General features: G+C 43.7%; 1 protein-coding gene across 1 annotated transcript in view; it reads left to right on the forward strand.

The window, feature by feature from the left end:
* Nucleotides 1-4,995, forward strand: part of LOC129831452 (sodium/hydrogen exchanger 3-like) — a 68,291-nt gene extending 63,296 nt beyond the window's left edge. The window contains exons 12-16 of the mRNA XM_055894850.1: nt 2,397-2,517; nt 2,621-2,791; nt 2,899-2,953; nt 3,742-3,822; nt 3,984-4,995. Coding sequence (XP_055750825.1) covers nt 2,397-2,517; nt 2,621-2,791; nt 2,899-2,953; nt 3,742-3,822; nt 3,984-4,291 — 736 coding nt within the window. The 3' untranslated portion in view covers nt 4,292-4,995. The remainder of the gene's footprint in view (nt 1-2,396; nt 2,518-2,620; nt 2,792-2,898; nt 2,954-3,741; nt 3,823-3,983) is intronic.
* Nucleotides 4,996-14,069: the final 9,074 nt, after the last annotated feature.

The raw sequence follows: 14,069 nt of genomic DNA on the forward strand, positions 1-14,069 counted from the left end.
ATTAAAAATCCTACAATGTGATTTTCTGTAATTTTTTTTTCTCATTTTGTCTGTCATAGTTGAAGTGTGCCTATGATGAAAATTACAGGCCTCTCATCTTTTTAAGTGGGAGAAGTTGCACAATTTGTCACGCCCTGGCCTTAGTATTCTTTGTTTTCTTTATTATTTTAGTTAGGTCAGGGTGTGACATGGGGAATGTTTGTGTTTTGTTGGTTTTGGGTGTTTTTTATGGTAAAGGGGTTGTTGTGTAGTATATGGGTTTGTGTGGAGTACATGTGTCTAGTGTTGTCTATGTATGTTTAGTGGTCTAGGAGAGTCTATGGTTACCTGAATGAGTTCCCAATTAGAGACAGCTGATTTCGGTTGTCTCTGATTGGGAGCCTTATTTAGGGTAGCCATAGGCTCTCATTGGTTGTGGGTAATTGTCTATGTAAGAACGTTTGTAGCCTGTTTGTATGTGCACAACGTTTGTAGCTTCACGGTCGTTTTGTTGTTTTGTTCGTTTTGTTAAAGTGTTTCGTGTTTATTTTTGTCATCTTTTAAAATAAAAGAAGATGGCTTATTTTCCAACTGCTGCGTTTTGGTCCGTCAATCCCCCACACGATCGTGACACAATTGGTGGCTGACTAAATACTTTTTTGCCCCACTGTATATAGCATTCTGTTGTTAGCAAGAATTTTATATCATAAATTAAATTGAAAAACTCTAAGTGTTAAATCAAGTGCAGTTTTTTGTACCAGTTCATAAACCAAATGTCATGGAATTAGTACATCGAAAATCTCTTCCCATTTATTTTGCAACCTGTATGGCGCAGCTGTCAACATTTTTGTCCCCAAATGAAAGTCTATTTTTCTATTTTTGCCAGTTCCTTTCAGCAAATTTGTATCTTTAATATATGGCAGGCAAACAAGTTCCCTACCTTCTCCCTCTTCCACTTTCCTCCTCCATTTGTCTGGTAGTGATGCAATCAGTTGGTTGAAAATTCAGATTGAGCAGATAACTGCATATGTGACATAACTCTTCTGTTTCTATTCATAACATCACTAATAAATATAAAATAAAATAAAAAAGCATTTTTTCCATAAAGATGTTTTATTTTTATGAATCAGTATATTTGAGTTTAACCATAACATTTGTTGTAATATTTGTTCTATGTTTTCGGGAGGATAAAACTGAAATTGGAACCAGCTTTGTATGGCTTGTTTAAGAAAGTGCGATATTTAAACAACATTTTATTTTCAATTAGTCGGAAATGAGAAGTTGTAATCTGTATGAAGGCAAAAAAGGCATTTTTTTAAAACATTTTTTAATGATATACTAGAGAACCATTTTGTGTTTTTAGTATAACTTATGTATGAGTGAAGCTTTTAGTGAGAGGTTTAAAGCTTTAATGTTTAATCATTTTAGCCCCCCAAACTCACATTCATCATATCAATAGGCATGTTTAATTTGGTCTGGCTCAGCATTCCAAATAAAATGAAACATTTTTTGCTCATATGATTTTTAAAAACGAGTCATCTGGAGTAGGCAGTGCCATTAGTAAGTTAGTAAACTGTGATAGGACCAAAGAGTTAATCAATGTGATTTTTTTCCATAAATAGACAAGTATTTACCTCTCCATGGTTGCAGAATTGTATCTATTTTTGCTTATAATTGTGGTAAATTCATTTAATGTTTTTATATATTTTTTGAGATGTGAATACCAAGTATGTCTACTTCAACATCCGCCCATTTTATTGGTAAACTACAAGGTAGTGTAAACACTGTATTTTGTAACGATCCAATACGTAATATGGTACACTTGTCGGAATTAGGTTTTAATCCAGAGATCTTAGAAAAGTGATCAAGATCTTCAATAAAACTGTGCAGGGATATAGAAAAAAACTAGAGTCATCGGCATACATTGACACTTTTGTTTTTATCCCCTGGATTTCTAACCACTTGATGTTTTTGTTGGATCTCATTTTAATAGCTAGCATTTCAATGGCCATAATAAATAATTATGGAGACAAAAGACAGCCTTGTTTTACTCCTCTTAAAAGCTCAATACTTTCTGAGAAGTAACCATTATTTACTATTTTACATCTGGGGTTGCTGTACATACCTTTTACCCATTGTATAAAAGATTCACCAAAATTAAAGTAATCCAGGCATTTACATGTAAATTGTAGTCATACTTTATCAAACGCCTTTTCAAAATCTGCTATGAAGACCAGGCCTGCTATCTTCGGTGTTTCATAATGTTCAATTGTTTCAAGTAATTGTCATATATTATCTCCAATAAAGTGCAACTTTATTAAACAAAGCTTTTTAGAAACAGCTTGGAGATTTAACGATGCTCCTACGAGGGTTCAAATGATGAATTTAGACTTAAGATGCTTTTTCTTCCCTTCCAGACGGGACAGTGTGCCCTCTGTCTGCCTGGACATGAACGAGCAGGACCTGAAGATGAGGGAGTCAGAGGACTTTGACGCACACCATCTACTACAGCAGCACTTGTACAAAGGCAGGAAACAGGTATTGCTTAATCAAAGATAATTAGATCCTCAAAAATCCCAGGGGCGCTAAAAAAACACTCTTATTGACCCTCTTCTCTTGCTCTCCTTCCATCATCTAACAGCACAGACACAAGTACAGTCGGAAGCAGCTCGAAGTCAACGAGGACGAGCATGAGGTGCAAGAGATCTTCCAGAGAACCATGAGGAGCCGTCTAGAGTCATTCAAGTCAGCCAAAATGGGTGTCGCTCCACCCAAGATAAGCAAGCATTTAAAGAAAGACCAGCCACAAAAGGTCAGGGAAGACTGCACTTTTTCCTCCTTCCCCCTTGTCTTCATAACCATCCTCTTGGAGGCAATGTGATAATATGTATGTTGTGTATTTGACTCTGTCGTTTTTAGATGCCAAATGGAAAATCCACGGATAACAGTAAAAGCCATACTTATGGAGATGAAGGTACTTCTTTGCTCTTTACTTTTCACTTCTCTTTTGCATTATATGAGAAGGTTGAGGTCAAGGGTCGTTCTTAAACTACGGTGGTGTTTTTCTAGATTTTTTTGGGGGGTACCTATTTTAAATCAACTAATACGGCAGCTTAACGCCTTTTAATAATTTGTACCATTATGATAACATTCTGCCACCAGTAGGAGTAGTAACACCAATGACATGTTTTAGGTATTTGAGGGTTTTCATAAATGGATGCTACATATTCTCAAGTAATAATTTACTAAAATGAAATGGATAACCATTTTGCAAACAATGTAATTTCCCTTATTTTAAATTTAGTAACACCAATGACACTTTGTATTTATGTAAAATGATTGCTTCCGTCCCTCGATTGCCCCAACCTGGGCTCGAGCCAAGCAAGGAAAACAACTACTTTGTCTCGAGTCACGTCACCAGTTGAAACGCCACTAGCTAGACATTTCACAATGGTTAAATGTATCAATGGAATCCTCAATTTTATAACATATTAAATGGGTGTGATTAGCTAATACTTTTCTATAATATAGCCCCTCCCCTGATAACAGTTTGCCACTGGAGGGAATGCTCAAGGTCCTTGTATACAGTATCTTTGGAGTGATTTTCAAGCCAGTAACACCAATGACATAAAAATGTATGACACAAAAGAAGAGGACAAGGCTGCTTACATTTGCTTTCTGCCATTTTGGTTTAGATACCTGTGCATAAGTAAACAACATCATGTAATTGTTTTCTGATTGACTGTTTCTCTCTGCCTACAGATTTTGAGTTTTCTGAAGGAGACAGTGCCTCTGGTTGCGAGGCTGCTGGCGGTTCATTCCCTATGAGAGCCTATAGAGGAGGTAAGAGAGTCTTCTTCACATCAACTCAAAATGAATTAAATCAACCAAGTTAAACATGTCTTAATCAGACACTAAAACACTTCAGTCACGAAACAACAATAAGCTCACCTTTCAATCGATTAAATAATTTCCAATTAATTTAAATCTCTCTCCTGGTCTAGCTGGAATCGTCAACCCAGCTTTCATGGCGGAGATGGACACCATGGACCCCATGCCACCAATGCAGCAGATTCCTTCATGGCTGGCTGAAGCCGAGGTGGACAGCAGCACCGTGGTCCCTTCTCAGAGGGCTCAGCTGAGACTGCCCTGGACACCGAGCAACCTCCGCCGCCTGGCTCCGCTGCGCCTCAGTACCCATTCCAATGACTCCTTCCTGCTGGCTGACTCCCCTGCCACACAGGAGGGCATCTCTGAGCTCCCACCACCACCTCCCCCACAAGACGGACAGGATCAGGGAACCCACAAGTAGCCCTTCCACAAACTGACCTCTTGACCCCTAACCCTGGGTCCAGGTTCTGACCCCAGTTGCCAAAGATCAAACTGCAGACATTAGACTTGTTTTTTTGTTCTGTTCAGTTGTTTAATCATAGTCCTGTATACCCAGACAAAACAATCCAGGTCGTCACCCTTGTGCCCTCCAAATAAGGCTTTGGGAATTGCACAATTTACTGAATTCTTCTGTATGTGTTTAATTGTAGGTTAGGTTTTTTAAAGGGGACTGCACTGTATGCAACTCCAGCTAAAGACAGGGAGATCATGAGACCAACACCAAATAAGAATAATTGGACATGTGACCTTGCCGTCCAAATCCATGGACTCAGTTAACCTGACAAAACCAATCCCTTAAACAACTCACTTAGATCCAATGTTGACCGACAGTAACAGAAAGTGTAACCACACTCACCGTATTTAAGTCCATTGAATGACACCAAACAAGCAAGTTTATGCATGGATTCAGACTGTCCTTTTTGTGGCCACACCACCTCAGCCCCTTAATGTGAGAAAATCATCTAAATTTATATTGCAGATTTAGAAATGTTAGGCCTTTTTAGGCCTATTGCAATTTTATTGATTAAAATGATGTCTTAATTGCTTTGTGTGCGTTTTCTTTTCTGTTTGTTTGAGAGACTTGTAGCCACTATTTATTCACCAATAAAGTGTATTGGCCACCTGTATCTTGTATCAGTTTGTTCACCTTTTGTATTACACTAATCTAAGCAGAATAATGTTCAGGTGAGACATTCACAGATGGTGAGGGGCTGCAACAATCATTCACTTACAATGGTGTCATTCATAATAGCCAGGTGTTCCACAATGACTACCGTAGCTTTGTGTCTCTGTTACTGTAAATATATTTTTTTCGTAAGGGTGTTGATTTCTTTTTGAATAATATCAACAGTAGGGCATTTCCATGTGAAAAGCCCCACGAACACTAATGTGAAGTTCAAAGGATCAAATAAAAGCTAAGAGTATATTTTGGAAAGATTAAGACATTCGGAGAGTATTCAGACCCCTTCACTTTTTCCACATTTTGTTACGTTACAGCCTTAATCTAAAATTGATTAAATAGTGTTTAACCCTCATCAATCGACACACAATATCCTATAATGACATAGCAAAAACTGATTTTTAGAATGTTACAACATTTATTAAAAATAAAAAACAAATCACATTTACGTAAGTATTCAGACCCTTTACTCAGTACTTTGTTGAAGCTACAATATGATGCTATAAGCTTGGCACACCTGTATTTGAGGAGTTTCTCCCCTTTTTCTCTGCATATCCTCTCAAGCTCTGTCAGGTTGGGGATCGTCGCCACACAGCTATTTTCAGGTCTCTCCAGATGTTCGATCGGATTCAAGTCCGGGCTCTGGCTGGGCCATTCAAGGACATTCAGAGACTTGTCCCAAAACCATTCCTGCATTGTCTTGGCTATGTGCTTGACGTCGTTGACCTGTTGGAATGTGAACCTTTGCCCCAGTCTGAGGTCCTGAGCACTCTGGAACAGTTTTTCATCAAGAATCTATCCCTCGATCCTGACTAGTCTCCCAGTCTCTGCCGCTGAAAAACATTCCCACAGCATGATGCTGCCACCTACATGCTTTACCGTCGGGATGGTATTGGCCAGATGATGAGAGGTGCCTGGTTTCTTCCAGACGTGACGCTTGGCATTCAGGCAAAATAGTTCAATCTGGGTTTCATCAGACCAGAGAATCTTTTTCTCATGGTCTGAGAGTCATTTAGGTGCCTTTTGGCAAACTCCAAGCGGGCTGTCATGTGCCTTTTACTGAGGAGTGGCTTCCGTCTGGCCACTCTACAATCAAGGCCTGATTGGTGGAGTGCTGCAGAGATGGTTGTCCTTCTGGAAGGTTCTCCCATCTCCACAGAGCAACTCTGGAGCACTGTCAGAGCTCCCTAACCAAGGCCCTTCTCCTCCGATTGCTTAGTTTGGCCGGGCGCCCAGCTCTAGGACGGTCTTGGTGGCTCCAAACTTCTTCCATTTAAGAATTATGGAGGGGAGACCTTCAATGCTGCAGCAATGTTTTGGTACATTTCCCCAGATCTGACCCTGTCTCAGAGCTCTACAGACAATTCCTTCGACCTCATTGCTTGGTTTTTGCTCTGACATGCACTATCAACTGTGGGACCTTATATAGACAGAACCAATACACGCAGTCAGTCAGGAAAGCAAAGGCTAGCTTTTTCAAACAGAAATTTGCATCCTGTAGCTCTAACTTCAAAAAGTTTTGAGACACTGTAAAGTCCATGGAGAACAAGAGCATCTCCTCCCAGCTGCCCACTGCTCTGAGGCTAGGTAACACGGTCACCACCGATAAATCCATGATAATTGAAAATTCCCATAAGCTTTTCTCTACGGCTGGCCATGCTTTCCTCCTGGCTACCCCAACCCGGCCAACAGCTCTGCCCCCCCCCCCCCCCCCCCCCCCCCCGCAGCTACTTGCCCGAGCCTCCCCAGCTTCTCCTTCAACCAAATCCAGATTGCAGATGTTCTGAAAGGGCTGCAAAACCTGGACCCGTACAAATCAGCTGGGCTAGACAATCTGGACCCTCTATTTCTAAAACTATCCGCCGCCATTTTTGCAACCCCTATTACCAGTCTGTTAAACCTCTCTTTCGTATTGTCCGAGATCCCTAAAGATTGGAAAGCTGCTGCGGTCATCCCTCTCTTCAAAGGGGGTGACACTCTATACCCAAACTGTTATAGACCTATATCCATCCATGAGGAAAATAACCTCACACTCAACGTCAACAAAACAAAGGAGATGATTGTGGACTTCAGGAAACAGCAGAGGGAACACCCCCCTATCCACATCGACGGGGCAGTAGTGGAGAAGGTGGAAAGTTTTAAGTTCCTCGGTGTACACATCACGGACAAACTGAATTGGTCCACCCACACAGACAGCGTTGTGAAGAAGGCGCAGCAGCGCCTCTTCAACCTCAGGAGGCTGAAGAAATTCAGCTTGTCACCAAAAGCACTCACAAACTTCTACAGATGCACAATCGAGAGCATCCTGTCGGGCTGTATCACCGCCTGGTACGGCAACTGCTCCGCCCACAACCGTAAGGCTCTCCAGAGGGTAGTGAGGTCTGCACAACGCATCACCGGGGGCAAACTACCTGCCCTCCAGGACACCTACACTACCCGATGTCACAGGAAGGCCATAAAGATCATCAAGGACAACAACCACCCGAGCCACTGCCTGTTCCAGAAGGCGAGGTCAGTACAGGTGCATCAAAGCAGGGACCGAGAGACTGAAAAACAGCTTCTATCTCAAGGCCATCTGACTGTTAAACAGCCACCACTTTGTGTGGAATTGTGTGGAATTGTTTGTTGTAAGTGCACATGTTTACAGGGGCGCGTCAAGTTTTTTTTTACCCATATTCTGTTGTATTTTTATGCCGTTGGGTTTTGTATTAAACTGCTCCGGCTACTACCTAGTTCTGCTCTCCTGTGTCTGACTTCCCTGCCACCAGTCACCTCCCTTTACAGAGGGCCTGTTGTCCAGACCTCTGGCAGTCTCTATGGGGGTACCACAGTGTTCAATTCTCGGGCTGACTCTTTTCTCTGTATATCAATGATGTCGCTCTTGCTGCGGGTGATTACCTGATCCACCTCTCCGCAGACGACACCATTCTGTATATATCTGGCCCTTCTTTGGACACTGTTAAATTCTCTAGGTTAGGGGACAGTATTTTGACATCCGGATGAAAAGCTTGCCCAAAGTAAAACTGCATGTTACTCAGTCACAGAAACTAGGATATGCATATAATTGGTAGATTTGGATAGAAAACACTCTAAAGTTTCCTAAACTGTCTGTGAGTATAACAGAACTGATATGGCAGGCAAACACCTGAGAAAAATCTATCCAGGAAGTGGGATTTTTTTATGTTTGTAGTTTTCCATTGACTGCCATTGACTTCCATTGCACTTCCTATGGCTTCCACTAGATGTCAACAGTCTTTAGAAATTGTTTCAGGCTTGTATTCTGAAAATAAGGGAGTAAGACCACTCTGAGTGAGTGGACCCTGGGAAGTCCCAGAGCTGTTTTCTGCGCGCGACCGAGAGTGCGCCTTTCTTGTTTGTCTTTTATATTGACGAAGCTATTGTCCGGTTAAAATATTATTGATTATTATGACTAAAAACAACCTGAGGATTGATTATAAACATCGTTTGACATGTTTCTACGAACTTTACTGATACTATTTGGATTTTTTCGTCTTCCTGTTGTGACTGCCTTTGAGCCAATGTATTACTGAACAAAACGCGCCAACTAAACGGAGGTTTTTGGATTTAAAGAGGGACTTTATCAAACAAAACAAACATGTATTGTGTAACCATATGAAGATCATCAGAAGGTAAGTGATTAATTTTATCGCTATTTCTGACTTTTGTTACTCCTCTACTTGGCTGGTAACTGTTTGTAATGTTTTGTGTGCTGGGCGCTGTCCTCAGATAATCCTATGGTATGCTTTCGCCGTAAAGCCTTTTTGAAATGTGACAACGGTTGGATTAACAAGAAGTTAATATTTAAGCTGATGTATTACACTTGTATGTTTTATGTATTTTTATTATTTCTGTTTTTAAATTTTGCGCTCTGCAATTTCACCGGATGTTGGCCAGGTGGGACGTTAGCGTCCCACATACCCTAGGTAGGTTAACTAACCTCCAAACGAGCTTCAATGCCAAACAACAGTCCTTCCGTGGCCTCCAACTGCTCTTAAATGCTAGTAAAACCAAATGCATAATTTTCAAATGTTCGCTGCTCGCACCCACCCTCCCAACTAGCATCACTACCCTGGACGGTTCTGACCTAGAATATGTGGACAACTACAAATATCTAGGTGTCTGGCTAGACTGTAAACTCTCCTTACAGACTCATATTAAACATCTCCAATCCAAAATCAAATCTAGAATCGGCTTTCTATTTCGCAACAAAGCCTCCTTCACTCACTCCGCCAAACTTACCCTAGTAAAACTGACTTGGGCGATGTCATCTACAAAATATCTTCCAATACTCTACTCAGCAAACTGCATCCAGTTATCACAGTACCATCCGTTTGTTACCAAAGCCCCTTATACCACCCATCACTGCGTCCCGTATGCTCTAGTCGGCTGGCCCTCGTTACATATTCGCTGCCAGACACACTGGCTCCAGGTCATCTATAAGTCTATGCTAGGTAAAGCTCCGCCTTATCTCAGCTCACTGGTCACGATAACACCCACCAGTAGCTCGCGCTCCAGCAGGTATATCTCACTGGTCATCCCCAAAGCCAACACCTGCTTAGGCCGCCTTTCCTTACAGTTCTCTGCTGCCAGTGACTGGAACGGATTGCAAAAATCGCTGAAGCTGGAGACTTACATTTTCCTCACTAACGTTAAACGTCAGCTATCTGAGCAGCTAACCGATCGCTGCAGCTGTACATAGTCCATCTGTAAATAGCCCACCCAATCTACCTACCTCATCCCCATATTGTTTTTATTTACTTTTCTGCTCTTTTGCACACCAGTATCTCTACTTGCACATCATCTGCTCATTTATCACTCCAGTGTTAATCTGCTAAATTGTAATGGCCTATTTATTGCCTTACCTCGGGCCATTTGCACACACTGTATATAGACTTTATTTTTTGTATTGTGTTATTGACTGTACGCTTGTTTATTCCATGTGTAACTTTGTGTTGTTTGTGTCGCACTGCTTTGCTTTATCGTGGCCAGGTCGTAGTTGAAAATGAGAACTTGTTCTCAACTAGTTTACCTAGTTAAATAAAGGTTAAATAAAATAGTCAGACGGGAAGTTTCCTAATTCCCATCACCCGCACAGCCTTTTTTGTGCTTGTGTTGTGGGGAGACCAGTCGAGAGTCTTAGATTGCTCATTGACTCTGGGGCTGATGAGAATGTTATGAATGCCACCATTGCTTCGGAGCTTTGTGTTCCCACTCAGCCTCTCTCTGTGCCCATGGATACTAGGGCACTGAACGGCCGCTCTATAGGGGAAGTCACTCATAGTACTGTGCCCGTTCAATTATGGGTTTCTGGTAACCACAGTGAGACTATACAGTTCCTCCTCATTGCATCTCCCCATGTTCCAGTCGTTTTGGGACTTTCCTGACTACAAAGCACAATCCGTTCACAACCATTCCCACTGCCTTCAAACAGCACAGCCTTCCCCAAGTCATCTTCCTCAGGATGTTAGCAAGACTGTGGATGTCTCAGCTATTCCCAATGAATACCATGATCTCCTGGAAGTGTTCAGTAAGGCACGTGCTACTTCCCTTCTCCAGCACCGTCCTTATGACTGTGCCATTTATCTTCTCCCAGTCACTACACCACCTCTGGGTCGGTTGTATTCTCTGTCTGGACCAGAGACCAAAGCTATGGAGGAGTATATAGAGGAGTCTCTGGCCACTGGGGCCGTCCGTCCGTCTGCATCTCCTGCAGGCGCAGGGTTTTTCTTTGTGGAAAAGAAGGACAAGACTCTGCGTCCGTACATTGACTGCCGGGGACTGAACGGCATTACAGTAAAAAATTGTTATCCTCTCCTCGGCGTTTGAATCTCTCCAGGGAGCCACCATGTTTTCCAAGTTGGACCTTTGGAATGCCAACACCTGGTTCAGATACGAGAGAGGGATGAGTGGAAGACGGCCTTCAACACAGCCAGTGGACATTATGAGTACCAAAAATACAAAAAAACGAATGTTTTTTCTTTGTATTATCTTTTACCAGAGCTAATGTTTTATATTCTCCTACATTAATTTAACATTTCCACAAACTTCAAAGTGTTTCCTTTCAAATGGTATCAAGAATATGCATATCCTTGCTCATGTCTCCCGGGTGGCGCAGTGGTCTAGGGCACTGCATCGCAGTGCTAGCTGCGCCACCAGAGTCTCTGGGTTCGCACCCAGGCTGGGCTGGGTTCATGCCCAGGCTCTGTCGCAGCCGGCCGCAACCGGGAGGTCCGTGGGGCGACGCACAATTGGCATAGCGTCGTCCGGGTTAGGGAGGGTTTGGCCGGTAGGGATATCCTTGTCTCAGTATGTAAAAAAAATGTTATAAAATGTATGCACTCTACTGTAAGTCGCTCTGGATAAGAGCGTCTGCTAAATGACTAAAATGTAAATGTAAAAATTCCTGAGATACCCAAATCATTTTAGGCAAAAATTGAAAAAAAGTGGCGGCTCTTTAAGATGAACTAAACTTAAGGCTACAATTTATTGTACTCCCAATGGAGTTTTCATTGATATCCCAATTGATGACGTTCTAAACCAATTCGTGAGTAGGCAAAATGGAGACTCCATCTGTTTCCCTGCTGTCTTAGGTGCCAGACTTATTATGGATGGAGAGTGCCATCTACTGGGGACTGAGACAGTACCAACCAAGTTAATACATATTATTCCCTCCAAAGCATTACACATGAACCTGAAAATAATAGACATTTAATAAATATTGAAGAATATCCAACAGAGATTGGTAATAATAATATAGAGTAACTTTTTGAAGGTATACTAAAATGCAAACATTGCCTTCCAATAGGGAGAACGTTATTATTACATTTACATTTAAGTCATTTAGCAGACGCTCTTATCCAGAGCGACTTACAAATTGGTGCATTCACCTTATGATATCCAGTGGAACAACCACTTTACAATAGTGCATCTAAATCTTTTAAGGGGGGGGGGGTTAGAAGGATTACTTTATCCTATCCTAGGTATTCCTTAAAGAGGTGGGGTTTCAGGTGTCTCCGGAAGGTGGTGATTGACTCCGCTGACCTGGCGTCGTGAGGGAGTTTGTTCCACCATTGGGGTGCCAGAGCAGCGAACAGTTTTGACTGAGCTGAGCGAGAACTGTACTTCCTCAGAGGTAGAGAGGCGAGCAGGCCAGAGGTGGATGAACGCAGTGTCCTTGTTTGGGTGTAGGGCCTGATCAGAGCCTGAAGGTACGGAGGTGCCGTTCCCCTCACAGCTCCGTAGGCAAGCACCATGGTCTTGTAGCGGATGCGAGCTTCAACTGGAAGCCAGTGGGGAGAGCGTAGGAGCGGGGTGACGTGAGAGAACCTGGGAAGGTTGAACACCAGACGGGCTGCGGCGTTCTGGATGAGTTGTAGGGGTTTAATGGCACAGGCAGGGAGCCCAGCTAATAGCGAGTTGCAGTAATCCAGACGGGAGATGACAAGTGCCTGGATTAGGACCTGCGCCGCTTCCTGTGTGAGGCAGGGTCGTACTCTGCGAATGTTGTAGAGCATGAACCTACAGGAACGGGCCACCGCCTTGATGTTAGTTGAGAACGACAGGGTGTTGTCCAGGATCACGCCAAGGTTCTTAGCGCTCTGGGAGGAGGACACAATGGAGTTGTCAACCGTGATGGCGAGATCATGGAACGGGCAGTCCTTCCCCGGGAGGAAGAGCAGCTCCGTCTTGCCGAGGTTCAGCTTGAGGTGGTGATCCGTCATCCACACTGATATGTCTGCCAGACATGCAGAGATGCGATTCGCCACCTGGTTATCAGAAGGGGGAAAGGAGAAGATTAATTGTGCGTCGTCTGCATAGCAATGATAGGAGAGACCATGTGAGGATATGACAGAGCCAAGTGACTTGGTGTATAGCGAGAATAGGAGAGGGCCTAGAACAGAGCCCTGGGGGACACCAGTGGTGAGAGCACGTGGTGCGGAGACAGATTCTTGCCACACCACCTGGTAGAAGCGACCTGTCAGGTAGGACGTAATCCAAGCGTGGGCCGCACCGGAGATGCCCAACTCGGAGAGGGTGGAGAGGAGGATCTGATGGTTCACAGTATCAAAGGCAGCCGATAGGTCTAGAAGGATGAGAGCAGAGGAGAGAGAGTTAGCTTTAGCAGTGCGGAGCGCTTCCGTGACACAGAGAAGAGCAGTCTCAGTTGAATGACTAGTCTTGAAACCTGACTGATTTGGATCAAGAAGGTCATTCTGAGAGAGATAGCAGGAGAGCTGGGCAAGGACGGCACGTTCAAGAGTTTGAGAGAAAAGAAAGGGATACTGGTCTGTAGTTGTTGACATCGGAGGGATCGAGTGTAGGTTTTTTCAGAAGGGGTGCAAGTCTCGCTCTCTTGAAGACGGAAGGGACGTAGCCAGCGGTCAAGGATGAGTTGATGAGCGAGGTGAGGTAAGGGAGAAGGTCTCCGGAAATGGTCTGGAGAAGAGAGGAGGGGATAGGGTCAAGCGGGCAGGTTGTTGGGCGGCCGGCCGTCACAAGACGCGAGATTTCATCTGGGAAGAAAGGGTAGAAAGAGGTCAAAGCACAGGGTAGGGCAGTGTGAGCACAACCAGCGGTGTCGTTTGACTTAGCAAACGAGGATCGGATGTCGTCGACCTTCTTTTCAAAATGGTTGACGAAGTCATCCGCAGAGAGGGAGGAGGGGGGGGGGGAGGAGGATTCAGGAGGGAGGAGAAGGTGGCAAAGAGCTTCCTAGGGTTAGAGGCAGATGCTTGGAATTTAGAGTTGTAGAAAGTGGCTTTAGCAGCAGAGACAGAAGAGGAAAATGTAGAGAGGAGGGAGTAAAAGGATACCAGGTCCGCAGGGAGGCGAGTTCTCCTCCATTTCCGCTCGGCTGCCCGGAGCCCTGTTCTGTGAGCTCGCAATGAGTCGTCGAGCCACGGAGCAGGAGGGGAGGACCGAGCCGGCCTGGAGGATAGGGGACATAGAGAGTCAAAGGATGCAGAAAGGGAGGAGAGGAGGGTTGAGGAGGCAGAAT

This window comes from Salvelinus fontinalis, chromosome 32 (assembly GCF_029448725.1).
Source record: "Salvelinus fontinalis isolate EN_2023a chromosome 32, ASM2944872v1, whole genome shotgun sequence".
Taxonomy (NCBI): domain Eukaryota; kingdom Metazoa; phylum Chordata; class Actinopteri; order Salmoniformes; family Salmonidae; genus Salvelinus; species Salvelinus fontinalis.